The sequence below is a fragment of the Lycium barbarum genome, chromosome 2 (genome assembly GCF_019175385.1).
Source record: "Lycium barbarum isolate Lr01 chromosome 2, ASM1917538v2, whole genome shotgun sequence".
Taxonomy (NCBI): domain Eukaryota; kingdom Viridiplantae; phylum Streptophyta; class Magnoliopsida; order Solanales; family Solanaceae; genus Lycium; species Lycium barbarum.
Window position 1 is genome coordinate 136449225 of NC_083338.1, and position 26939 is coordinate 136476163.

At 34.2% G+C, this 26939-nt stretch overlaps 1 protein-coding gene across 1 annotated transcript; it reads left to right on the top strand.

The window, feature by feature from the left end:
• Positions 1-4813: 4813 nt before the first annotated feature.
• LOC132628978 (uncharacterized) lies at positions 4814-26939 on the top strand. The gene is made up of 4 exons (XM_060344730.1): positions 4814-5081; positions 24934-24962; positions 25050-26267; positions 26592-26939. Exons 1-4 carry the CDS (start codon positions 4814-4816, stop codon positions 26937-26939), a joined length of 1863 nt encoding a protein of 620 aa, XP_060200713.1.

Consider the following 26939-nt stretch of genomic DNA (forward strand, 5'->3'; position numbering starts at 1 on the left):
TAATTAAATTAAAGACTGACATAAGGGGTTGTGTTGTCTGTGAATAAGTTAAATTGAGATTAAAAATGGGGTTTATAATATCGTAATCAAAGAATGACGAAATTATTTAGTAAATATATTTTTATTACATGCCATAGTATGTAATTATATCGATACTGACATACATTATTTAAACTCTTAATACTATTATTTACCCTTTTCATTTTACTTCGTTTCAACTATAGTATTTTTTATTTTCAACAATTAAATTAAAAGGGTAATTTCATGATGTTACACGCTCTCTGAGAAATATATACAAACAAATCTATGTTTTCCATTTCCTTCAGAATAATAGTGATTTTGAAGTTGCCATCTATGCGTGCACGACCAAAACCTTTCAGAGCATCAGATATTCAGTAGCTCTGCAGGTTTTTGACAATTCTTTTTATCATCATTCAGGTTGTGTGTACATGGGGTTGAATTTGAGATCGAATTAAGAAATTGTAAAACTTAATTTTTTGTCTCGAATTAATATTTGTTTTGCAGCATTTTAAAACTTTAGCTGTCTATTATATATGTAAATAATTCTTATTTTTTAAACATAGTCAGACATCTCTATAACAGTTATTCCACTACTTAAAAACCTTTAACTTCTCATTGCAAAATATTCAATGGCTATTTGCCACTGAATGACGGTGAGAAAAATCTAAATAGTAGTGTTTTGACACGAAACAAATTAGAAAGGTTCTCAACGTTTCAACGAAAATTTGTTTCCCACCATGCATTTTCCTAGTGAGCTGCTCAGTGGGAATGAGATGGGAAAATCATGTTTTATAACACAAATTTCCCACTGAATGTTGGGGGAAAAAACCTCTGTTTCTAGTAGTGCTCTTTAACAACTATTCTCTATAACAATACATTACTATAATGATCATTTTCTTTTCTGGAACAGTTTTCCTGTTGTGTTATGTTATATATTCTCAATAACAACATTTAGCTATAATAGTCGAAAAATATCCGGACAAACAACTCCATTACATAGAGACTTGATTGTATGATTGATGCATATGTTTAATAAGTATTTTCAACGAAGCGATGTTGAATGATATTAGGGGTCTATATTCTCTACTACAGTAAAATTATAATAGAATTCGAGCTTTGAGAATGATGTAATTTTTTAACAAGAAGCCTTCTCTCTCACAATAGATTTTTTTTTTTAATTTGAGTTAATCAAGATTCAACCTTTAAGGCTGGTGTCGATTTTATGATCGGAAACAAAAAAAAATAACTGGCAGAGATGATGTTATGAATAGTAGAACCATTGGGGTCCTACTATGAGGCCATGAAGGTGCTTGAACACGTGCCAACCACGTGTAAACTTACATGGCTAGGTGTACACTGGACATGCTCTCCATGCCACCTAATCAGCCCATTCTGCCAAATATATAAAACCATATAAATTAAGGTTCCTCTGTCTGCCTTTAATTTGCATACAACAAAACTACTCCAAAGTCCAAACCCCCCGTCTTCCTTCTTCTATCTTAAAAAATATAATAATAATTGTACTAAAGTAGCACCATGCTAGAACTACACTATGATCAATCATTGACATCTCATTATACAAGTTAAAGTTAAGCATTTCTGAGATATTTTCCCACCTTTTTCTAATGACATTTAGATTGTTTGGCTAAAACTCCCGGTATTTTACTATTTATTATTGGACTATATGGTGAGTCAAATATCCAAGTGTACATTTTTAAATTCAGAGGCTTCTCTTCCTTCAGTACATTTTTAGCATTAAGGACTATGCAAGTTGAGATTTTTGGATTAAGAAATCATTTTATAAGATTTATTGGCAGTTTTAACTTATTTCTATCTTATTTAAAAAATTTGAGGGATGTTTACTAGGGGTGACTGTGAAGGGGCCAATGAGGTGAACCATAGCGGAGACGGTCAAGAAATTAAACTTGATGAATTTTTATTTAAGATTCTTAAATTAGCCGAAATTCTGGTCAATTTTGTAAATATATCTTTTTGTTTTTAAATTGGGGGTAGGAAAAAGGGAAATGGGGAGGAGATTACAAGACGAAGAATCGAACACTCACCGATAAAGTGAAATTTCAAATCGCCAATCAACTGAGCTACTAAAAATTCCTTATATATATATATATCTCTATATGTGTTCCGCTTTTAAATATCAGGTTCAATATGTTCCGCTTTTAAATATCAGGTTCAATGGAACCCATAACGGATTAAGAAAAAATGACTAGACATGTACATCAATTTGATTAAAACTTAATACGGAGGAGCGGGATGAAGAGGATAGTAGTTCGACATCAAGGGATCATGCCCCAATCGACAAATTATTCATACCAAAGGTTATATCCATAAATAAGTTGTGAAGAGAGTTCTCGCCATCAAATAAGTGTAAGATTTACTAAATGGTTAGAAAGATGGACAAACAGCATTTTTAGTTCCTAAGTTATTGCATTATTCCTATTTTAGTTAATTCTTATGATATATAGCTGAGCACATTTCAACCTTGAATTAAGTAATGTGTGTTTTTAGTCCTTATACTAACATAAATTAAATAAATAAACAGAATGTTAACTCAAAAAAGGGCAATTCGGTAAAGGGAACCCCAAACTTTTACCATCTTCTCCCTTCAAATGGTCAACCTCTGAAACAATATTTCCTCCATGTCCTCTCTCTGCTAAAACCTTCTCCCTTCTCTCTCTCTCTCAGTTTCTTTTTTGATATTCTAATTTTCGTTTTCCATTTCCATAGTTCTAAGACTTGTCTCTCAAATATTTATCCATTTCCTCTACTCCAAGAATTCCCTTTCAGCTTTGAGTTAGGTTGCTCACCGGCAGTTAGCACTTTGCTTTTCTAATTAGGTTGGAGTGATTCAACGTATATTTTTAGATAGTACGTAGAGAATTAAGCATTCATGACTTACTTTTTATTTTCTTGTTTTATATATTTGTTGGTATTAACCAAATACAGGAATTGACGTTGAAAAGACGCATCTTCGACGTAACTTTCATTTCAAAAGACGAGTCTTCGTTTACTTCCGTGCTGTTTTTTCTGTGGGATGCTGAACGAAATGAAGATCCTATTTTTGGTTTTCGATTGCTAAGTCATCTTTCAAGAGACAATAATTAGAAACATAATTATGTCTTAGCGGGAGAGAGTAATAAGGAAGATAGTATAAAAAAGAAGAAGGTTGTTGGTATCTCTTTTCAGGTGGTGGTTCTCTAGATGCAGGTTGAGAATTCATGGAGTACTGTACTACACAGTGAAGATTTTCAAATTTGACCCACTTAATTTTTAACAGTCCGTTAATTTGTTTGGTTTCTGTCAGTAAAAGGACTAAAATCACACACATTAGTTAATTGAAAGTTAAATATGTTTAGTTACATTCCACAAAGACTAAAAGAGGAATAGTGCAATAACACGGACTAAAAATGCTATTTGCCCTAGAAAGATATATGAACTGTTTTTTCTTCTTTTAATTTCAGAAAGAAATAGAAAAACTTCACATTACAGGGTAGGTAAAAGTTAGAGGAGGTCGTAGCTTGTAAGTGTACGAAACTTAAGTGGAACATGATTGAAACTGGTTGCAATTGTGTTACCATCAAATTTACAAATGTATGTTATGTATGTTTGTAATAAACTCCTATTATCACGTAGGTATGATTAATGAATATATACATATTCAGTTTTTTTTTTTTAATTTTAATCTATGGCTAAAATATATCATTTGATTTAATACAAATATGAAATATCAAGTGTAAATAAGTCAATTTTTCCCATGAATGAATATTGGAGGGAAAAGCTTCCCTGCTCCACACGTCCCATTGAAATTCTACGACTTGAGGGCAGTGGCAGAAAAATAGATTACTTACCTTATCAGTAACTTCCTTTAATTTCAGTTCTCAAGTAACTCAATAACTTTACGATTTCAGGCATCCTTATCTGTTAAATGAGTACAGTAGGATGGTAAATAACAATTATTTATAGTGACAAAATTTTATCACATAAATCGTCCATGGTAAGTAATTAATTAGAGTGAATAGATGCATTAACTAATTATGACTAAGTGACAGTAACACAAACATAAGAGTATATGCCATATATTTATTATTTTGGTAACTGAGTAAAAAAAAAAAAATTTACAAGACTAGTGCCTTTGTATCTTTTTTCTTAAAAAGGCATATTAAACTTTTGGTTCATTATCTTAACCCTTTAAATAGTAACATTGTTATTTACCCTCAATGAATTACGGGATAGGTTTTAGTTTTTACTTTTTACCGTCTGAAAAAAAAAAACTTTTTTACAGATATCGTAATTCCAAAAATTTACTGTAACCCCACAAATCCCATAAATGAATAACCCAATCCCCGGAGATTGTATGAGCAAAGTATTAGCTGTCACTGCCAAATTAAAATCTCTGTTTTCCCTTTCTTCAATATATTCTCTCTTCTCCCCCCTACCCCACCCCAACCCCTCTCTATATATACCCCCTTCTTCAACACAACTTCTCCATTCCCCCATGCCATGCAAACACCTCCAAAACACTCCAAAAAACTCCCAATTTTCTACTATGCATACATCATCATCAAAAGACAAAAATTCTTGACTAGATATGGCTGATTACGTAGGTGTTGAGAGCCATGTTGATTTAAAATTGGCACCTTATAAGTGGTTTAACTGCAGTAGCGGCGGCGGTGGTCTGGTATTAAAGAAAGAGAAAAAAAAGGAAAAAAAAGAGAGAATATATCCGCCGCCGCTACCCTGTCTTGCGAGGACGGAAAATATTCCGTCCTCGCAAATGCCGTGGGTGATGAAGAGATATCATACACCTGATGGCAGATTAATTATCAAAGAAGAGAAAGTTAAAAGGTTTGAGTATTTTGAGGCTCACCGTATTGATGGACGGTTAATGTTGAATCTTGTTCCGTTAAATGATGACGTGTCGGATTCCGATGGTGATGATGATGAAGATGAAACGGATGGTTGTGATCAAGGGAAAGTTGATCAGACGGCTGTGGAGAATGGATCGGCATTGATGAATGGTGGAATAAAGTGTTCGAGTTTATGTACGTTTGGTGTGGCTGTGCCGGCGATAAGGCCAGTTCATACATAAACAAGTTGACCTATCTTTTATGAGAAATTGATGGGTGTTTAAATTATTGTTTTGTTTAGTACAAGAGGAACAAAAATTTTGTTGGATTTTATTAAATCTTATTCTTTTTTTAAAATTTTCAAGTTTGTTGTTTAATGGTCCCGTTTTGCTGCATTTTTAATGTTTTTCTCAAGGCGACTGATTAAATTATATATAAGGCGTGTTTGATGTGCCGGAGATATTTTCAGAAAATAACTGTTTTACCTTGTTGAAAAAGACTAGTACTAGACTTTTAGGAAAAGATTTTACATAAAAGTGAAAGATGACACCGACTAACACTTAGAAATTATTATCAATATTTAACATTTAAAAATCTCGTCAAATAATATTTGATTGGCTGGATTTATTATTAATGTTTTCTTTTATGTTATTTTATTACAGACCAAAAATCAGAATTTTCTCGAAAAATATTTTCTGGCATTGAGAAAATAATTTCGAAACAATGCGATCACTGACATCAGCCTATCTTATTACTAACCTAAATATATGAAAAGGGAGCTTAATCAAGACAAAAAATTATCATAGATATCTTAAATTCTTTATTGTCTTTCTTGTAAGTAGTGTTTAACATACATTAGAATGTCAGCAAAAAAATGTGAACTTGAGAAGTAATCAAACTTAAGCTGATTAATTCTTTCCTACTCATGCATGGCTGTCATACCTGTAATTGTGTAGTATTTCTTTGTTCAATCTCAATATATTGACCTTGATAAATCTGATTATGTGACTTGAGTAAATCTCCTTATAATATGCATTTAAATTTTGAATTTATAAGTGATGGAGTCCCACTAAGATGTCTATAGCTTTTCTAGAATTACTCCTCCGGTTTTAGTTTAGATTTAATTAGGGCATAGCCTACTTTGTGGAATACTACAGTAATTGTTATTAGTAGTTTTTGAATTCAATGAATATGATTATCCTACCGAAAGGAACATTTTAGTAATACAATTAACAAATGGCTAAATTTAATTAGTGCATAGCCTACTCTTTTTATTTTTATTTTAGTGGCTATGCTTGGTATGACATATATGTTTATTTTTCTTGATTAAATAATTCGCTAATGTACAGTTTTCTAATAATAGTAAGAATCTTTTCTCCAAGGGAAATATTCATTAACAATGACCCAAAAAAAAAAAAAAAACTTAAATTCAGTATTAATAGTTACAAATGGCTCTTCTGATCCACATCCAGTGGCGGACCCATAAATTTGAACAAGCGGATTCAACAGTGACAAAATTGAACCAATAGTTGATACTAACAGCGACCTTAGACTCTATAAAAGAGCACTATTACGACACTAATTGTGCTTCTAATTTTTATTCTAATAATCATATTGGTTTACAGTGTTGTCTAATACCAATGTAGTTTTTTTTTTTTTTTGGTCAAAGAAAAACTAATCAATGTTTTTTTTTTTGGGGGAAAAAAGATTAATCAATGTAACTTTTAGGTTATCCCTATACTTTTAACAGTTCAACAAAGCGACAAAGATATGACACCACTTTTCAAAAAAGAAAAATGCACGTTACTAGTTTTAAACTTCTTAAGCTGAATTATTAGTTTAAATGGTTTTACAATGCATATATTCTCTAAATACATAAATAATTTAATAAACCATGTATATAATATCCTTTAGAAAATTTCTCTTAAAGTTCTAACATGTTTAAAAATTCATTAAGTTTCAGTCATTATGCATCTTCAATTTTTATATTTTATTTTAAGTGTTCAATTCTGAGATTTATAATTTAATAGTATTGTATTTGATTAATCAAAAAATTTAACAAATTAAAGCACAAAATTAAAATAATAATAATGAATAATCAATTTTGAAACAAGAAGTATCCTGGCCTTTTTTATTTTATTTTTTAATAAAAACAGCCTATTAGGCTAACGAAACACAATAACTAAATATAAGACTTCTCAACTTAATAGAATCACAAATGTAAAATACTTACGAATTACTAATCTTACTAAGACATCCATGAGTAAAGTAATGCAGTACAACTGTAAGAGTATACCAAAAGTAATTTCACAATCAGAGGTACAAGTGGGATCGAACACGCGGTACAAGTGGGATCGAACACGCGACCAACCTAAAGTAGAGTTTGATCCCACTTGTACCGCTGCACACAACTTCCGCTTCCTGTAAGTGGATTCATTTTCATTACATATACAATATTTTGTTTTGACAGCCAAATTAATATGTAAAAATAATATTTTTCCCGGACGAAGTGGGTTCAGCTGAACCCACTTGCAACAACGTGGGTCCGCCCCTGTCCACATCACATCTCAAATTGTGTTCAGGTGAAGTTCCACATAATTAGTCGAGATCGTTGGACATAATTAAAAGAATATTAATACTCAAATAAACTACACGTAAGAATATAGAAAGAAATGTAAGAAATTTTCTCCCAATAATTAAAGGTTTCTTTTCGTAATTTAAAACTTTGAATGTAATAGATATCGCTTTGCATAAATTAATCATTGTTATTCACATTCGTAGGGATCAAAGAATGTATAAGACAGCTAGATAGAAGAATAATGCAAGACATCATCAAGATCAGCATTAATTGTTATGTTGAAGCAAATTAATCGAATTGTGGATAACCTTTCTAACTATATAGACTTACAATTCCCCGAAACATAAGCTTCTCTTTGAATGTAGTCAATTTCCGCAAAGTGTAATTAAGAGGGCTATCCAAATTGATCAACAATGCATTTTCCAACTATCAAATGAATTCCAAATTCGTTTTGTTAATGTAAGTGAATAGAAATTAAACTCCGATCTTTCTATTAAGTAGTTTGAATATAGTGGAGGTTTCACATAATATCATCTGCATATTGCTAAATACACGAAAAGAGGATAAAATGACTTTAGCTCTTCAATAGGAATTGACAGACATTTCCTTTACAAAAGCTCCATGCAGTGCAACTATCTGCAAAGTAAAATTTTCCATTTATAAAATTTTGCTACTCCCATATACTACAAAAAAACTTTTGAAGGGTGACTCGTCACATCATAACTTGTAAAACAGGATATTACAACATGTTTGTTGAAGAACGCAAAAGTTACCACATCGGTGATTAATGAGAAAGATGATATCCTTATATGGACCTGGGCAATCCTCTCTTTATGAGTTAGCTTTTGGAGTTGAGTTAGGCCCAAAATCACTAAATATCCATTTTTGCATTATTCTGGCTGCTATATTGTAGTAGACATAGACGAACCATTACAAGATATTCACTTACGTTTTTTTTTTTTTTTTTTTTTCAGAGAGTATAAATGTAACAGAATTATTTATATAAGAGAAGGGGAATAAAAGAAGAAAAGAATTGGAAAAATATAAAAGCCGTTACAAACCAGGGCATGCAATCTATGACGAAACCAGAATTGCTATTCGATCCACTCCTACGTTCAACCTTATCAATGACATAGGTAGTTGATTAATGAAGTTGACATTTTATTGTTGGCTTCTGGCTCTTAACTAATTGATTCGGCTGTATCTCTTATACATCTGTAAAGTATTGTCCGTTATAATTAGTGTGGCAAATCGTTGGTTTGAGCTGAATTCTAGGATAAAATTCAAATACGGCTTAGGATTTAATCTTATGGCTATAACTTATAAGGTTTTCAGTATTGATTCATGATATTTTTAAAGTAATAAATTTATATCTACTATTTGTTACATTTATAATGAACTTATAAATATATATTATGCTTTGAGTAGAAAGTATTGTGTTCAGCTGAATCAATAATTTAAAGTTGCATCCCCCTAGCAATGTGGACTCAATCAGTAAAGAGGTCATTGTTCAACTCCGTTAAAAGTTATTTGGCTTGAAATGAGTTGAGTCAAGATGCGCTAATGATGAGTCATAGTTCGACCAGCCTAAATAATACCAAATTTTAATTCCTTCATTTTGTTTCTGTAACTTATTTAATTACCAAATAAAACTAACTATTTTTTTTTATTATGTAATATATCAAACAAAAATAAATTATTTGAATATTTTAACAAGGTTATGGGTTACATACTTGGCCCAAATAAGCCGAATTTTTAGATGAGCTGAATTTGGGAAATATGGATAACCTCATAAATGGATGGATCATTGACCGGCGGATTAAACAGATCATATTTTCATAAGTTAATTTTGACATCCCTGTCCGTTATGGTAGGATAATTTTGCAATTTCTTTATTCATCAATTAAAAGAAATCTAGCAAAGTAAGAATTTCGTATTCGATGTGAGACACCGTTGGTCTCCATTTATTTGAAGTCTAACAACAACTAAAAAGACAGTCTTAACAGTTAACGTATGAAGGAAAAAAATCAGTTGTTTTGGTTACATTCACAGAAACGGATCAAAGCCAAAGATCAACATATCCCCTTTTCATCAATTTGATGTTTTTCCCAGATCATTGCTTACATAAGATTGCGGATATGAAATATTTCATCTTATCCAAACTAGTTATCCAAAAAAATTCTTGTTCATTTTTCCTTTGTTTCCCTTTTTGGTCGAGAAAACAATTAAATTAAATGAGGAAGAAAACAAGAAACACGTGTCTCCCTGCCTGGTTTGGGATGCATTCACATAAATATATGTATGTCCAAATGAACTCATCCTGGCTGTATATCCTACACCTGCACGTAATTTTTCAAGAAATAAAAGGATCGGAGTAAATGTAGTTTGAAATATTACTAGCATGCAGTTATTCGCCACCTTAGCCATACAATTTTCTTGTTGCTTGACAGCTCAATATCTATGGTAATTGCAAACCTTCGATTTAAATGAGAAACCAGACTTCACGTAGTAGTCATTTCATATATATCTACAGCTGCTACATCCAATTAGGCCTTCTTGTTATTTACAAAGTTAACGGTAGTGTGATGTCTCAGGTAAAAGTTATTGGTATTCGGTGCTTACACCAAATAATGACAAAGTTACAGAGGTGAAAATATATAGTACTATATTAATTAAACATAATTTAGTAATAAGAGTATACACTGCAAAATATGTGATGCGACGGACGTTTCTATTGATACGCCGTCGGAAATATGGGAGTTCCGAGAGCCAATTTCCAACGAATGCCATCGGAAATTTGTGTCTTTAGCAGTGTTATGCATTTTGTGTCTTTAGTAATGGTATGCATCATGTTCCAAAAATATGTCATACATTCATTGATTTAATATAAATACTGAGTGTGGATAAACTTTTACTCATGATCTGCGGTCACAATGTTGAGGCGTATACGCTAAGGATAAATCAAGTAGACATTTGGATGAGGAAATTACCTGCACAATAACTGTCGCCCGCCAGCTAGCAATAAGCTCCTGGCCTCCTGCATTCACTCTAAATGATACTAGTAATAAAGATATTGTTTATCAGAATTGGGCTCCCCGTAGTCCATAATTAAGTTTATGAAGAATAACTAATGAATTTACTTCTATGGCATTGCAAAAATATTTACACATCAAATAATTAAAAAATTATAACGTCTAACTATATCTTTATATAGTATTGATTGATGACATGAAAAACTAATAGTACTAACTAACCAACAACAACAACTTAGAGAGGCACAGACCTTACTCCTACCTTGACAGGTAGAGAGGCAAGTAAAGCAGAAACAGAGAAAATATGAAAACATACGCAGTAACAACATCAGAAAAGTAAGAAAACTAAAGCAGAAGCAAACTAAGAATAAGAAATACGGGAATACTAAAATATTAAAAATGACGAAAATAATTAATTTTACTGGTAAGGAAAATACTACTAATCCTACTACTTGCCTTCTACCCTAATCCTCGACCTCCACACTCTCCTATCTAGGTTCATGTCCTCGGTAAGCTGAAGACTTGTCATGTCCTGCCTGATCACTTCTCCCAATACTTCTTCGGCACACCTCCAATCCTCACCGAAGCGTCTGTACCTCTCCTCTGAACATGTTCGAACTATCTCAGTTTCGCCTCCCGCATCTTGTTAGCATGGAGGCCATCCCGGTCTTGTCCCGAATGTCTTCATTTCTGATCATATCTTTCCTAGTAAACCCACACATCCATCTCAACATTCTCGTTTTCGCAAATTTCATCTTTTGGACATGAGAGTTCTTGACTGACCAATACTCCGCTCTATACAAAAGTGTCGGTCTAACGACAACTCTGCAGAACTTACCTTTAAGTCTTGTTTGCACCTTATTGTACTAACTAATCAATTATACTATATATTAATAATGTAATTTTCTTATATTGTCAGCGTATATTATTTAAATCAATAATAAAAAACGAACTTCGACCCTCGATGCGCCTCCACCTTATTGTACTAACTAATCAATTATACTATATATTAATAATGTAATTTTCTTATATTGTCAGCGTATATTACTTAAATCAATAATAAAAAAAGAACTTCGACCCTCGATGCGCCTCCGCTGTTTAGCGAGCTTGTCACAAGTATCCAGGGGCACCATAAACATGAAAAACTCAATACATTTACTTTTGGACATTATCGCAAGTGCACGATTATAAGATACAATGATAGCAAAAATAAGATGAATGATTCTCGTTAGTGTCACATCACGATTTTCTTTTCCGAAGAATTTTCCTATTCGCCATATATGACTTACATTAGATTAATCAGAAAAAAGATTAGGTTGGTGCATTAAAAAGTTAATAAGAGGATAACTTCCATTGCCGTCAACTAATAGTTCATGGTTGCGCAATGTTCCTCGCGAGTTCCTTCTCTAGCTGTGTTTTTTTTTTATCGAGTTGGGAGTTAAAGAGCGTGAGGGGTTCATTCATATTCCCTTTATTAGAAAATTACTTTATATAAGATTAATTTTATTTATTTATATAGATATGATGTTAAATTTCCTGACTTCTTCATATATTACTTTTTGATTTCAAATTTTAGTTTTTTTTTAGTGAAAAATTTAACTCTATCACAATTACTGTTCATTATAATTAAGTTTATTAACATTTCGAGTTTTACCATAAGTAAAATTTATATTGAACACAACTCAATTTCTAAATATTCTTAATTTCAAATATTTTTCTTGGTTCTATTTCAATAAAATATTGCCAAAATGCCTTAAAAACTACTCCCTCCGAATCAAAAAAAGAGTCCACTTAGCCATTTGCACACTCCTTAAGAAAATACTAACTCCTAGACAAAAATAGGTAATTTGACTAAACTACTCCTAATTAAATAGGCATTGGGATTTGATCATATAACACTTAATAGGGGCAAATATGAAAAAACAAGGTTAATTCTTTCTTGATTTGCTAAGTGGACTCTTTTTTTTATCCAAGAAAAAAAGGCTAAGTGAACTCTTTTTTTGATCCGGAGGGAGTATATGATAGATAATTTACAATTACACAATGTGTGCTTAATATTAATGAAAACATAGTGAACAATGGCGGAGTCAGTAAGGGCCAAGGGGGTTCATCCGAACCCTCTTCGGCGAAAAATACACTATATATACAAGAAGAAAATTATTTTTTATGTATACATAGTAGTTATTGAAGCGCCACATAGTAGATATTGAACGCGTTGACTTCTTTGTTTGTCTATTTATTTATATTTTTTAACTCTCTTAGTTAAAATCTTGGCTGATAATGAAATTGCCTTTTTTCTTGGAAGAGATAATTGAATACTCCTATTTGGAAACAAGTACCGAGGAAGTAGGTGTGGTGTTAGCAAGAAAGCAGAGTCAGCAAGACAGAACTAGTTGGTGTTGTTTCAATTCTCTTCTGCCTCCCATTTCAATTTATTTGTCGCATTTACTATTTCAACATTTTCTTTAATAAAAATATTTTTATATACTCCCTCTGTTATAATTTATGTGAATCTACTTCTTTTTTAATTCGTGCTAAAATGAATGACTTCTTTCCTAATTTAGAAATAAATTCACTTTATGAAATGATTTACAGCCACATAAATACTCAAAGATTTATTTTGAATCACAAGTTTCAAAAGTCTTCACTCTTTCTTAAATATCGTACTCAGTCAAATGAGTTCACATAAATTGAAACGGATGAAGTATTTTTTAAATATTTTAAATTATTAACTATTGTGATTTACAGTATCTTTTTATGCATTTATTATATCTATAAATTTTATTTTATAAAAATAAAAATTTTATATTCAAATTCAAACCAAATACCTCACACTCCGAATCAAGACAAATAAATTGGAAGAAAGAGTTAAAAACTAGTGTACTTTTATGCTGTACAGCTACTCTTTAGTCTCTTAATTCTCATTTCTGATTTATGTCAGAACCCATGATTGGGCTCAGGTTTTTGGCATCCCAAATAGACTCTTTAGATCTGCCTAAGCCCTTGTCAGTTTCTCAATCTATTTTTGGCACAAAATCCTATGCCCAAGCTAGGCTTAGCTAGCGAGTACGCCCAAATTTTACCCATCCACTACTAGTCTACCAAGATACTCGTACTTCTAAGTCTTCTAGGTTCCAAAAAATGTAATTTGATTAACAATCATTATGCTATAATTGAAAATTAAGTGGTACTCCCTCCGGTTCCTAATAAGTGTTCACTTGGGGTATGTTTGGTATGAAGTAAAATGTTTTTCATGAAAATATTTTTTTGGAAAATAAATAAATTTCTTATTTCTAAAAAACAAGTGGATTTTTTACTTATTTTTTACTGTTTGGTAAACAATTAAACAAAAAGATACTATTCTAATAGCATTTATATGTAATCTAAACAAAACACAATGGGGGTGGCATGAGGTGGGTGAATTGGGGTACGGGGCTGGTGGGTTGGGATGGTCAAGGGGTGGGGGCTAGGGGAGTTGGGTGGGTGGAGTGGAGACGATGAATTTAGAATATAACTTATGAAATTTGTTTTCCCTACTTTTATTAGGGAAGTCATTTTCCTCATTTTTAAGGAACTTGTTTTCCTAAAGACAATATTTTCCAAAATATTTTGACCAACCAAACATCAAAAAAATAAAAGTCACTTTCTGGAAAATGTTTTCCTCCATACCAAACACATCCTTAACTTTTCTTTGTTTTTGGTTTAAAATAAGTATCCACTTACATAATAATTAATTATGTTCTGTCAAATACCTCTATTTAGATAAGTGAGTATTTATGTAATCAAGAAACTATATTAATTAGGTAGTATTTAATTAAGGATAGTTTAGTCAAAATACCTAAAAATAATAATTACGAGTTAGTATTTCTTAACGGGTGTGCAAAAGAGTAACTGAACACGTATTTTGACCGGAGGGAATAAAATATTAGACTAAATATCAAACATTTTGAAATGTAATAATAAAAAATAAAGTGTCATTAAAATTGAAATAAGAAATATAACCTGGAATGAGCAACATTAGTGGAGTACCCCCCCTTTTTTTTTTTTCTTGAGAGTTCATACAAACAGAACTCAAAGGCAAGTAGCTAGGCAAACTCTGCTCAATGGGCTTTATTTCCTGGAATAGCCCAAACCCTTGTGTACATCTCATTCAGTAAATAGACTTGGTTGCAAAATTATTAAATGTGGCCCAAAAACCCGCCTAACTATAATATTTTGTACCCATTATCGATGTATATTTAGTATATAACGTGTGTATAATATGTGTATAGTATATACACGCTGATTATACACAAATTATACTTGCTAAAATTTGTAAAAAATAAAGATTAAGGTTACATCTGGTTGTAGACTTTTTTACAGTGTTGCAAGATGTAAAAATTCCTAAAATATATTATAGGCGTATAAATGCTTATCATTTACTAGTTAGAATTCAGTATTTGCAAATTCGAGTCGATTGATTTGAGTTCTCACTGTTTAAAATCTAATATGAGAATATTATTGCTCCTACCGTAATTACGAAAAGAAAGAGCAAAAGTTTCATCTCACCTATATAAATTTTATTGGGTGTTTGTTGATAGTTGCTTTTGATGGAATCATTCTTGTGTCGTCTAATATATTTAAAAGGCACTTAATAAAAGTATATACTCTCTCCATTCCAAAATAAGTGTCTCTTTTAGTTCATTCACACCCCTTAAGAAATTGCTCATTCCTAGAAAATTAGAAGCGTTTTTACCAACTTACCCCTAATTAATGCTTAGAAAAAAAAAGTTATTTAATGATTCTTGATTACAAATAAGGGTAAGTTTGGAAGAATAGGATTAATTTCTTCTTGAAATCCTAAAGCATCACTTATTTTGGAACAAAATAAAAACTCTAAAAGGACACTTATTTTGGAAGGGAGGGAGTAACTTGAATGTCATCTACGCAGAGCAAAAGAATGAAGATTATCTATTACAATTGGGAGAATATTTCTCCTTATTCTATCATTACATGCTATTCTCTTCATTATGCTACTTGGAATACCTTTTAATCACTTTATTTGGCTTATTTTTTGTTAGCCACAAGTCACAACTCACAAGGGTATATGACTTGGAAAAGTTTAAAAGGAATTGGTTTGCTAATGACGGCTCATAACTTTAATCATTCTCGTGCTAAATTAACCAATTAATCAATCATTCTTTGTGATACCTCTTATCATTTGACAGTTTGGCAAATGTCATTTGTCATAAATAATAAATCCAACAAGTGGAGAAAAATAATCATAAAGTTTAATTTTCTTTCTGTTTAAAAAAAAAAATAAAAAAAAATCAGACGCTACACTTTGTAAAATTCGATTTAAGAATATGGTAATTGCGTTAACTCTTGAAAATGAAAATTGATCGTAAGACTTTAATTTCTTATGATGATTATAGTTGTATGCTAAATCTTGAGAAAATATTCTCAACATTAATAATCATAGGAGGATATTGTTCTCCGAAATTATTATCACTGCTCAACAAAAGTATGACGAAATATTGATTAAGCCAATAACCAAATAGTCCCTTCATGTCATTTTATTTAACGATATTTGCCATACACCAATTTTAGTAACCAAAAAGAAAAAGGTTTTTTTGACATGACGCAAAAGTATAATTTGTATCGTGTCATATATTGCATGTTAGCTATTATTTTTATAAAAGCTTGTTATTAAAGATAAATAAGAATGTGCGATTAAACAATATTAAATATAGAAAGATATCAATATATTTTTTCGGTGGATAAATAAAATTATTATATAAAATAGAAATAAAAAGAGTAATAATTATGTGTTAGACGAAAGAGAGAAAGGAAGAAAACTGAAAATTCAGAAAATAAACAAAGTATCTGTAAAGTTGTTAGTATTAGGCGTCTCTGTGTGAAAAATTGAATCGTAAAACTTATAAACCACAAATTTTTGTTTGAGAAGTTGATCAAACATACGGATTCTTCAATTAAAATAAGGGGAAATTTGAATAATGAACAATCCGGCATACAAAATTACATTTGCGTAGACATATTTTAAATTACACCCCCATAGCCGCTTTTTCACGTATACAATATTATACAACTTTATTTACCTACTATAGATAATGTATCAACCTTGTATAAAGGTGTATAATAATGTATAAAGGTGTTTATACATATTTTTACACTGATATATAATATTATACAAATTTATACATAAAAGGTGTTTATACACACTTCTACATTGTATAAAATTTTATAATAATGGAGATCCGGTGGAGATCTAGTGATACAGGGGAGAGGATGATGGAGACGACCTCTCCGGTGGATAGAGTAAGAAGAAGAAAAAGAAGAAGAAGAACTCCTCTGACGATGTCGTTCCCGATGAGCCTTTGACTGGAGACGACCTATCCAGCAGTACAACATGGAGGTGAGTGAGAAGACAGAGAGAAAACAGGGAAGTAGAAATTAAAATGCATTGCAATTAAAATTGAAATGAAATGATGTTGAAATGAACGCTGAATGAAGTAGAAATGAGAGTCAAATGAAATGATGTAACATTTGAAAGTGAGGGTACAAATTGGGTCATTTCAGGTAAAAATAGAAAAATCAACCATTCAGATAAATATTTTTTTCAAATAGACATACAATGTTATTTTCCCTTAAAGAACTTGTTTTTTCCCCTGTAAAATTGGCTGCCTGCCAAAACAAAGATAGGCGATTTATTACAATCTGATACTAATCTCTATCAATGGTTTTGATTTGGTTCCAATAATTTTGGTAAGGAGAAAGCTGAAGGTCTAGTTGGCAACTCACACCAAAGTACGTTTTAATATTCCCAAATCTGTCGTTGTAAAATTAAATTATGAGCAAATAGCTGCAGAATCAATGCCTTCTCCCCTTTTACATTAATAAAACTGGCCAATCATGTCCTCGAAGTGAAAGTCGTACAGATTAAAAAAAAAAAAAAAAAAGATTAAGAAAAGGAAGCTTATCAAGGCATAAAATAACAAGTGCTTTAGTGGTAGGGAATCAGTGCAACATGCATAATAATACAATTTCTGGTCACTAATGAATTGGTCTGATGTCACCATCATACAGCAACATGGTGTGCTGATCAATTAAAAAAGTTCAACTTACAACAGAAAAGATCAAGATATATCATAAAACAGAAAACAGATGCAACAAAAAGTTCAATCTGAAAGATAAGATATGTTGCACGATGTATAAAATTTGATGGGTCATTTGGTACAAGTTGAGCTTTTACGAATTCTCTAATTGTTTCTTTAACAAAGGTATACTTCTTTCATAGTAAATATTTTAAGATCTAAACCCTACTATAGCAACTTGCGACTCAAAATAAACATTCTGGGATGGCTACACTATCTCAAAACCCATGCTCGTTAATTACCTACCGTTTAATTAATATACACTAAAAATAAATAATTTTGTGTTATATCAGTACGTTCACGTAACAGGTATTAACCACCAAATGATGTGGTAGGATGAATGAGATTCCTCCACCCTTAATCAGAGATTTCGGGCTCGAGCCTTTAGAATGAAAAAGAATCCGGGAGAAAGCTTCACCTTAAATTGGTCATACGCGGCACAAAACTAATTAAATTAGTCGAACCTGTAGGAAATCAATCCGTGATTTGTATTGATGTATGAAAGTCATTATATACAAAGTAGGTATCTCCCTATCAGAATGATACTCGGCTAAATTATAGGACCTAATTACTATACATAAGGAAGAGAATATTTACAATATTTACATAAACTATTATATAGTCTATCACACCCCTGCAGTCGAAGCGGAAGGTTGTCGTACGCTTAGACTGTCCCTGAAATCATCAAAGAGCACGTGCGGAAGACCTTTAGTGAAGATATCTGCGATCTGGTAACGGGATGGGACGTGAAGAACACGAACTTCTCCACGGGCAACTTTCTCACGTACGAAATGTATGTCCATCTCAATATGTTTAGTGCGTTGGTGCTGAACTGGATTACCTGATACGTATATGGCACTAACATTATCACAATAAACCAATGTAGCTGTTCGGATGGGACAACGGAGCTCCAAGAGAAGGTTGCGAAGCCAACAGGACTCAGAGACGACATTAGCGACGCCACGGTATTCGGCCTCGACACTCGACTTAGACATAGTAGGTTTCCGTTTGGATGACCATGAGAGGAGATTATCTCCAAAGAAGACACAGTAACCTGATGTGGATCGGCGAGTGTCTGGACAACTACCCCAATCTGCATCTGTATAAGAAACAAGAGAGGCAATGGAGGATTTGTACAGATGGAGACCAAACTCAATAGTACCTTGAATGTATCGGACTATGCGTTTAAGAGCATGCATATGTGCAACCTTTGGATCATGCATGTGAAGGCATACTTGTTGAACCGCATAGATAATGTCTGGTCTTGTGAATGTAAGGTACTGCAACGCGCCGGCCAACTTACGATATTGGGTGGGATCATCGCAAGGAGGCCCGGCCGTGGCACCAAGTTTGGCTTTGGTGTCGACCGGTGTCTGACTTGGCTTACAGGCAGTCATGCCCGCACGCTCTATAATATCTGCTGCATAATTTTTCTGAGAGAGAAACATGCCGTGTGAAGTCCGGGTAACGGCGATACCCAGAAAATAGCTTAGAGGGCCCAAATCCTTCATAGCAAATTCGGCACTAAGCAGAGACATGATGGATTTTCTGAGAGCATCTGAGGAAGCTGTGAGAATAATATCATCAACATATAGCAAAATGTGAGCAATGTCAGAACCTCGACAATAAATAAAGAGAGAGTGATTAGATCGGCTATGTGAAAAACCAATAGTGGAGACATAGTCTGCAAAGCGTTGGAACCATGCACGGGGAGCTTGCTTAAGTCCGTACAACGATTTCTTCAAGAGACAGACATGATGTGGATGCTTTGGATCCTTAAACCCAATAGGCTGATGCATATAAACAGTCTCATTAAGATTACCGTGTAGGAAAGAATTCTTGACGTCCAACTGATGAATGAGCCAAGAGTGTGCAAGTGCAATGCTCAAGACAGCGCGAATAGTAGCCGGTTTGACAACCGGACTGAAAGTCTCGTCGCAGTCAACTCCAACCTGTTGAGACCTGCCATCACAGACAAGACGGGCTTTGTGCCTCTCAAAAGAACCATCAGATTTCTTTTTATGACGAAAAATCCACATAGAACGAATAAGATTCACATCAGTGGGACGTGGAACCAACTCCCACGTCTTATTACTAATTAGAGCATTATATTCATCAATCATGGCAGCTTTCCAATTGTGGTCATTTAGAGCACTGACAGGATTTCGTGGGATAGGCGAGATGGAGGGAGTGCTAGAAGTATTTAAGTTGAACGGTTGTTTGGGCTTAAAAATCCCATGTTGGCTTCTAGTGACCATGCGGGTGGGCTGCTGGGCAGTCACGGGTGGGGCAGTGGGGGGTAGGGGCTGTGGGGCAGTGACCGTGGGGTTGGACTGCTGGGCAGTGGAGGGGGAGGGCTGCTGGGCAGTCACGGGTGGAGCAGCGGGGGGGAGGGGCTGCTCGGCAGTGGGGGGAGGGGCTGGACCGAGGGAACAACGGGTGGAGGAGGCTGTGACAGTAAATGCAGGGTATATGGAGAATTCCATGGTCCAAAAAATCATAAGAAGTTGGGGTTGGTGAGTGCAATTTGGAGAAGGGAAATTGAGTTTCCTCAAAGATGTCATGCCTTGAGATGATGATTTTGTTGGTGGATAAATCATAACATTTATATCCTCTATGATTCAACGGATAGCCCAAAAATACACACGGGGTGGATCTTGCTTGTAACTTATGAATAGTTGTAGATGGGAAAAGTGGATAGCATAGACACCCGAAAATTCGGAGATGAGAATAGGAGGGGGTTCGTTGATAGAGAAATTGCGTTGGTGATTTATACCCAAGGACTTTGGTGGGAAGTACATTAAGGATGTATGTGGCCATTTGGAGAGCATGATGCCAAAAAGAGGGGGGCATGGAAGAGTGGACAAGGAGAGTGCGCACTATGTTGTTAATGGATTTAATTTTTCTTTCCGCTTTGCCGTTTTGAGGAGAGGTATGGGGGCAAGAAAATCGGAAATTTAAACCATTTGAGGCGCAAAAAGATTGAAAATGCCCATTGGCGAACTCCCGCCCATTATCACATTGAATGTTTTTAATGTCTCTTTCGAATTGAGTTCGTATTAATGCCTTAAAAGATAGAAAAGTGGAATAGACTTGGGACTTGTTAGAGATTGGAAAAGTCCAAAGAAAATTACTATAATCATCAAGAAAGAAAACATAATAGCGGTGCCCATTAGAACTTAAAACAGGAGATGTCCATAAATCACTATGAATGATATCAAACGGCATAGTAGTAAATGACAATGAATCATAAAATGGCAATTTAACATGTTTCCCCAAAGGACAAGAGGTACAAAAAGAAGTTCGAGCCCTATTACATTCAATTAAGGCATTACTACGAAGAGAACTAAGGATAGCATTTCCCGGATGGTCGAGTCGGGAATGCCACAAGCTAGGTGATGCGGCAATGAAGGTGGATGGCAGAGTGGTCCATTTTGTGGCAATGATAGGATACAATTCCCCGGTGCTCTCACATCTCATTAGGCGACTCCCCGTCGGTAAATCCTTCACAGAAAACCCAAGAGGATCAAACTCAACAGAAACATTATTGTCCTTAGTGAATTTACGTACGGAAATAAGGTTTTTGATGAGTTTTGGAGCATGCAAGACATTTTGGAGACGTAATTGAGAATTAGGTAGGGTAGGGATGCATGACCATAGCCTCGAATTGGAATAGTGCTACCATTACCAACAATGATTCCAGAATATTGCTCAAATTAAAATAAGACGTGAGAGTACCTGAGTTGGCAGTCATGTGGGAAGTCGCTCCGGCGTCCATGTACCAATTATCATCCGGTTGATGCATGGACAGAGTGTGCATGGCTGCTTCCACGTCTGTCGGAGTGTACCCAGAATAGGTCGGACCATGCATGGAATAGGCCTGCTGAAGTCGTGGACCCGCACCGAGAATGCCGCTGCCGGGCCGCGGTGTGGTGGGACGCTGCTGCCACTGTCTCGTCGGATATGGGCAGGGGGACATTGGCCACTGCTGGGGCAGCCAGGCAGGCCAGTAGCAGCCCCTTGCCGGTGGCTGTCCCGTCGGTCACTGGCCGTTGCTGGTCTGTCGGCCGCCGCTGCGGCCGGATTTCCCGCGGTTGTTGTTGTTGTTCCCCTTTCCCTTGTTCCTGTTAGAATTCCTGCCACGATTATTATCACGACGGTTAGTTGAATTATTGTTACCGCCAGGTGGCGGGGAGGGAGTATCATTATCAACAAGTAGAGCCGCGGGACTGGAATCGCGAGCACGTTCCTTGGCAGCTGCGTTTTCGAGCTTGAGTCTGGAGCACACTTCAGAGAAAGAGGGCAGCACATCCTTCTGCTGGATGGTGGTGACAAAGTGTGCATATGTCTCGGGTAAGCCTGCAAGGAGGCGTAAGACCAAACGTTGGTCGGACACGGGCGACCCCACGTTGGCAAGCTGATCCGCGAGAGACTTGAGCCTATTATAATAGGCCATAACTGAGCCGAAGTCGGCCATTTTTGTGGTGGTGAATTCAGTTTCAAGGTACGCTGCCCTTGAGTGCTTGTTATCTTGGAAAAGTTGAGCAACTCGATTCCAAGCCTTCTCTGCAACATCATCCGCCACGAGAATAGAGGTAAGAATATCATGGGATACGGTGGCGTATATCCATTGAAGGACCACCGCATCTAGCCGTTTCCAGAGCGGAAGGTTAGCCGCCTTTGTTGCGTTGTACGCGGTGAGTTCAGTAGTGTCAGTTGGTGGTATGATGTGTTCAAGTACGGAGTGGACGCGGGCTAGAAATTTGAATAGTGTCGCCCATTCGTGATAATGGTCGGTTTCCATGTCTAGAGTGATTGAGGTTAAAGATTTCACATTCGTGACGGTTAAAGCAGAATGGAAATTTTTGTTGTCAGCCATTGAAGAGAGAAGAGGGAGGAGGAAGGGGTGGCGGCTACGGCTAGGGTTAGGAGAGAAGAGGGAGGTGGACGGCTAGGGTTTAGGAAGCTAGGGTTTTTAGGAGAAACCTAGTCTGATACCATGTAGGAAATCAATTCGTGATTTGTATTGATGTATGAAAGTCATTATATACAAAGTAGGTATCTCCCTATCAGAATGATACTCGGCTAAATTATAGGACCTAATTACTATACATAAGGAAGAAAATATTTACAATATTTACATAGACTATTACATAGTCTATCAGAACCAATAAAAATCGGATACCAAAAAAATGAATTAACAAGTACTAACATAGTAATTATTAATTAAATGCGTGGTAACTTAAAATAAGATAAGTGACATATTATGATAAATTAAATTATTTAACGATACAAAATCATTTATACTGTCAATATATATTTAAGCTAAATTATACTCAATCGCATCATTCCGCAGACATGAGGTAAACCACATTCAAATATTTACCGCTACAAAATTCAAAGGCTGCTGGCAAAAGTGGGACAAAGTTGGAGGTTGGGACCTTAAAAACAACTTGTTCAAGGTACTACGAACTAGTAATTATCTAATTGTACTATTTATATCTACCAAAAAACTTTTCATTGAGTTATTGAATTAATTTGGAAGCTTTCAAATACCGTCCAAGTATAATATCAACATTATGTCATCATCACTTTCATTTGAATATTCCTGATTAGTTAGTTCACTTGTGTTGGTTTTGATATTTTAAAGAGAAACCAATATTTCTATCTATTATCTATTATAGAAGCACGGGTTTGAAGCAGGATCGTCGGCATCATTCTAAGGGTAATTCTGTCATTTCAGTTAACTTGTGTCCATATTTGCTTATACTATTGCCTTTAATGCTGTATTGTTAATTGGAAATGACGAAAAGCCAACGCTATCCGACCTTTTGACTGTGGGCCCGGACGATATTTTTGTTAAAGTACTATTGGCCTATAAAGTGATTTACTGTAGCTGTGGTACAAACATTTGGCCACCTTGACTAATATACCCTTTTGCTAACGCCATCATGCAACTGTCAAGTTGTTGTCTATCGTGTCATCCTAATCGATGACAGGATTCATATGCCTTTACAGAACTGTGAAGAACAAAGTATAGCTTTGGTTTTATTTTTATTGAACCTCCAAATACTAATTGTATCTTGAAAAGTAAATACTAATTTTACTAAAATAAACATATATAAAAAATAAATGGAACAAAAGAGTAAAAGATAAAAAAGAAAATGTGATACTGCTTCGGCACAAAGGCGTGTGTTGGTATGTTGGTAAAGAGCTCTATCTTGAAAGCAAGGTAAAACCAATAAATATAATCTTAAAATTAATAAAATAACTTAGCCTTTTCCTACTCTAATTCTATACCAAATTGGTCGGTCAAGTAACTTAAAAGCTAAAACCCTAAAAAGAACTCATAAGTCATAACCTTAAAAATTCTTTTATCAATTAGAATATAATTGATGGTTGCCCATCTTTCAAATTAGAATATAAGTTCTTCTCGTTCTTTATCCCGATTGGCACATCAGGTTAGCACTTTCTTCACCATAATATTTTATTAAGTGCTTGCAATTTTTTCATTGTTTGTTTACAGTTTTTAATCCTCATAAGAGTTATCGACATGAACTTTTTATTTTACGTCTTGCTAGTATCGAGATGGTTAAAATTTCAATTTGAGAACAGAGTTCGATTTTATTTTCTGAAGCCATCCATAACACATATTTAATGCAATTATATTTTGTAGTTACTGAACTAATCAATGTTATATCTTATTTATGTATAGTACGTGAATCCTGTCGAATTTTAGAATTAAAAATGAGAAAAAGTCCAGATTATTAAAGGGAAAATGCTTACAAACTTTTTATGTCTTATAAGTTATAAAAAAAAATCTATCAGATCATTCTATCTCTAAATAAATATTTGATCCTTAATTACTAATTGTGCAGATTACATCACATTAGCCTAAATTTCAATGAAGCGGTATTATCGTAAAGTATCTTCTTCCAAGTGTCCAAAGCCAAGTTCAACAACTCCAGATTCAATTGACTTGGGAGAAAAAATTAATGAGTCGGAACAACATCGACAAAATGAAGGAATTGATTTAAGTTCCTTACCAACTAATCCTGGGGAAAGATTAGCTATTCGAAAATATCATCCAAATGAACATGATGCAATAAGGAGATCGTATATTCATCAAGGTCCCTTCCAACCTCAAAAGCACTTGTTTCCTAAGAGATATATGTATGGTAAGTGCGTCGTTTTAATTCTAAATGGCTTGATGAGTATGATTGGTTGGAATATAGTGTAACAAAAGATGCAGCTTTTTTGTTTTTACTGCTATTTGTTTCAAGATGAAAACATCAATCAAGGGGGAGGAGAGGTATTTTCAAGTATAGGTTTTACAAGTTGGAATTAGAAGAAAAGTTTTAATGAGCATATTGGCGGACCAAACAGTGTTCATAATCAGTCAAGAAGAAATGCTGAAGATTTGATGAGACAAAAACAATCCATTCAAAGTGTACTTGCTAAACAGTCTGATCAACAAAAGTTAGAATACCAAACTCGTTTAGAAGTTGCAATTGATGTCATAAGATATCTTTTGAACCAAGGATTATCATTTCGGGGGCATCGTGAAGACGAATCATCTTTTAATAAAGGTAACTATATTAAACTTCTTAGATGGTATACTAAACGATGTGATAATATTGCTGATGCATTTAAAAAAGCTCCAAAGAATAATCAGTTGACTTCTCCATACATTCAAAGGGATATTATCACTGCATGTAAGATGGAAACAATTAGGTATATCATTAAGGATTTAAATGATGATTACTGTTCCATATTAGTTGATGAATCTCGTGATGTGTCATGTAAGGAGCAAAGGGCTATTTTTTTGAGGTATGTTGATAGAAGGGGGAGTGTAATGGAGCGATTTATTGGTATTGTTCATGTTCGTGATACTAGTGCTTTGTCCCTAAGAAATGAAATTGTTGGTTTACTTGCTCAACATTCTTTAAGCCCATCTTATATGCGTGGACAATGTTATGATGGAGCAAGCAATATGCAAGGAGATTTAAATGGGCTTAAAATCTTGATACAAAAAGAAAGTAAAGGTGCTCATTCTATTCAATGTTTTGCTCATCAACTCAAGTTAACTCTTGTTGCGATTTCTAGAAGATGTGATGAAGTGCAGGAACTTTTATCGTTGGTTTCTGATATATTAAATATGGTTAGAGCTTCTTTCAAGCGTAGAGATGAACTTCGTGAATCTCAAGCAAAAGAAATTGAAGAAGCATTATGTAAAGGCGAGCTTGAAACTGGTAGGGGCTTGAATCAAGAACTAGGTCTTGCTAGAGCCGGTGATACTAGATGGGGATCTCACTACAAATCTTTTAAAAAAATTATTCTTATGTTTGGCCCTATCATTGATGTACATGATGCTATTGCTGTTAATGCCCGTTTTGAAGAAAAGTGTAGGGCAAAGGGATATCTTAAAGCATGTTTAACATTTGAGGTTGTCTTCATGTTGCACTTCATGCGCACTGTTTTAGCAATCACAAATGAGCTTAATGCAGTTTTTCAAAAGAAAGAGCAAGACATTGCAAATGCCATGCTACTTGTTGAAATGGCAAAGGAGCGACTGCAAAAACTAAGAGAAGAAGGTTGGGATTCACTTATTGATGAGGTATCAAAATTTTGTATCAAGTATGATATTTCAATACCTAAATTTGATGATTTTTATGTTATCCTAGGATGATCACGTCGGAGAGTTACTGAGTATACTGTTTTACATCACTACCAAGTTGCAATATTTTATAAAATTATTGATTGGCAACATCAAGAACTCAATAATCGCTTTGATGAGGAGACAACTAATTTGCTTCTTGGAATTGCTTGCTTGAACCCAGCTGACTCTTTTTCAAGCTTTAACATTGAAAAAATATTGAGATAAGCTGAGTTGTATCCTAATGATTTTGATAAACATGCTAGGATTGACCTCCGTTTTCAGCTTGAGAATTATATTGTTGATGTTCGTGACCATGATAAAAGGTTTTCCGATCTTAAGGGACTTTGTGATTTTGCGAAGAAACTAGTTGAGACAAAGAAACATGGAACTTATTCTCTCGTGTTCCGACTAGTGAAATTTGTTTTACTTTTGCCAGTTGCTACTGCTACAGTTGAAAGAGCTTTCTCTGCAATGAAGTTGATTAAGACTGACTTACGAAATCGAATGGATGATGAGCTTTTGAGTGATTGTTTGGTGTCTTATATAGAAAAAGAAGTATTTAGTACTATTTCTAATGAGGATATTATGGATACCTTTCAAAAGATGAAATCTCGTCGAGGAGAATTGTAA

Excerpts from the sequence above, each read along its gene's own strand:
- LOC132628978 (XM_060344730.1), top strand. The coding sequence starts at position 4,814 with ATGCCGTGGGTGATGAAGAGATATCATACACCTGATGGCAGATTAATT. Across the intron at positions 24,963-25,049 it reads TCAATCAAGGGGGAGGAGAG|TCAAGAAGAAATGCTGAAGA; the intron begins GTATTTTCAAGT and ends GTTCATAATCAG. Across the intron at positions 26,268-26,591 it reads GGGATTCACTTATTGATGAG|CTTGAGAATTATATTGTTGA; the intron begins GTATCAAAATTT and ends CTCCGTTTTCAG.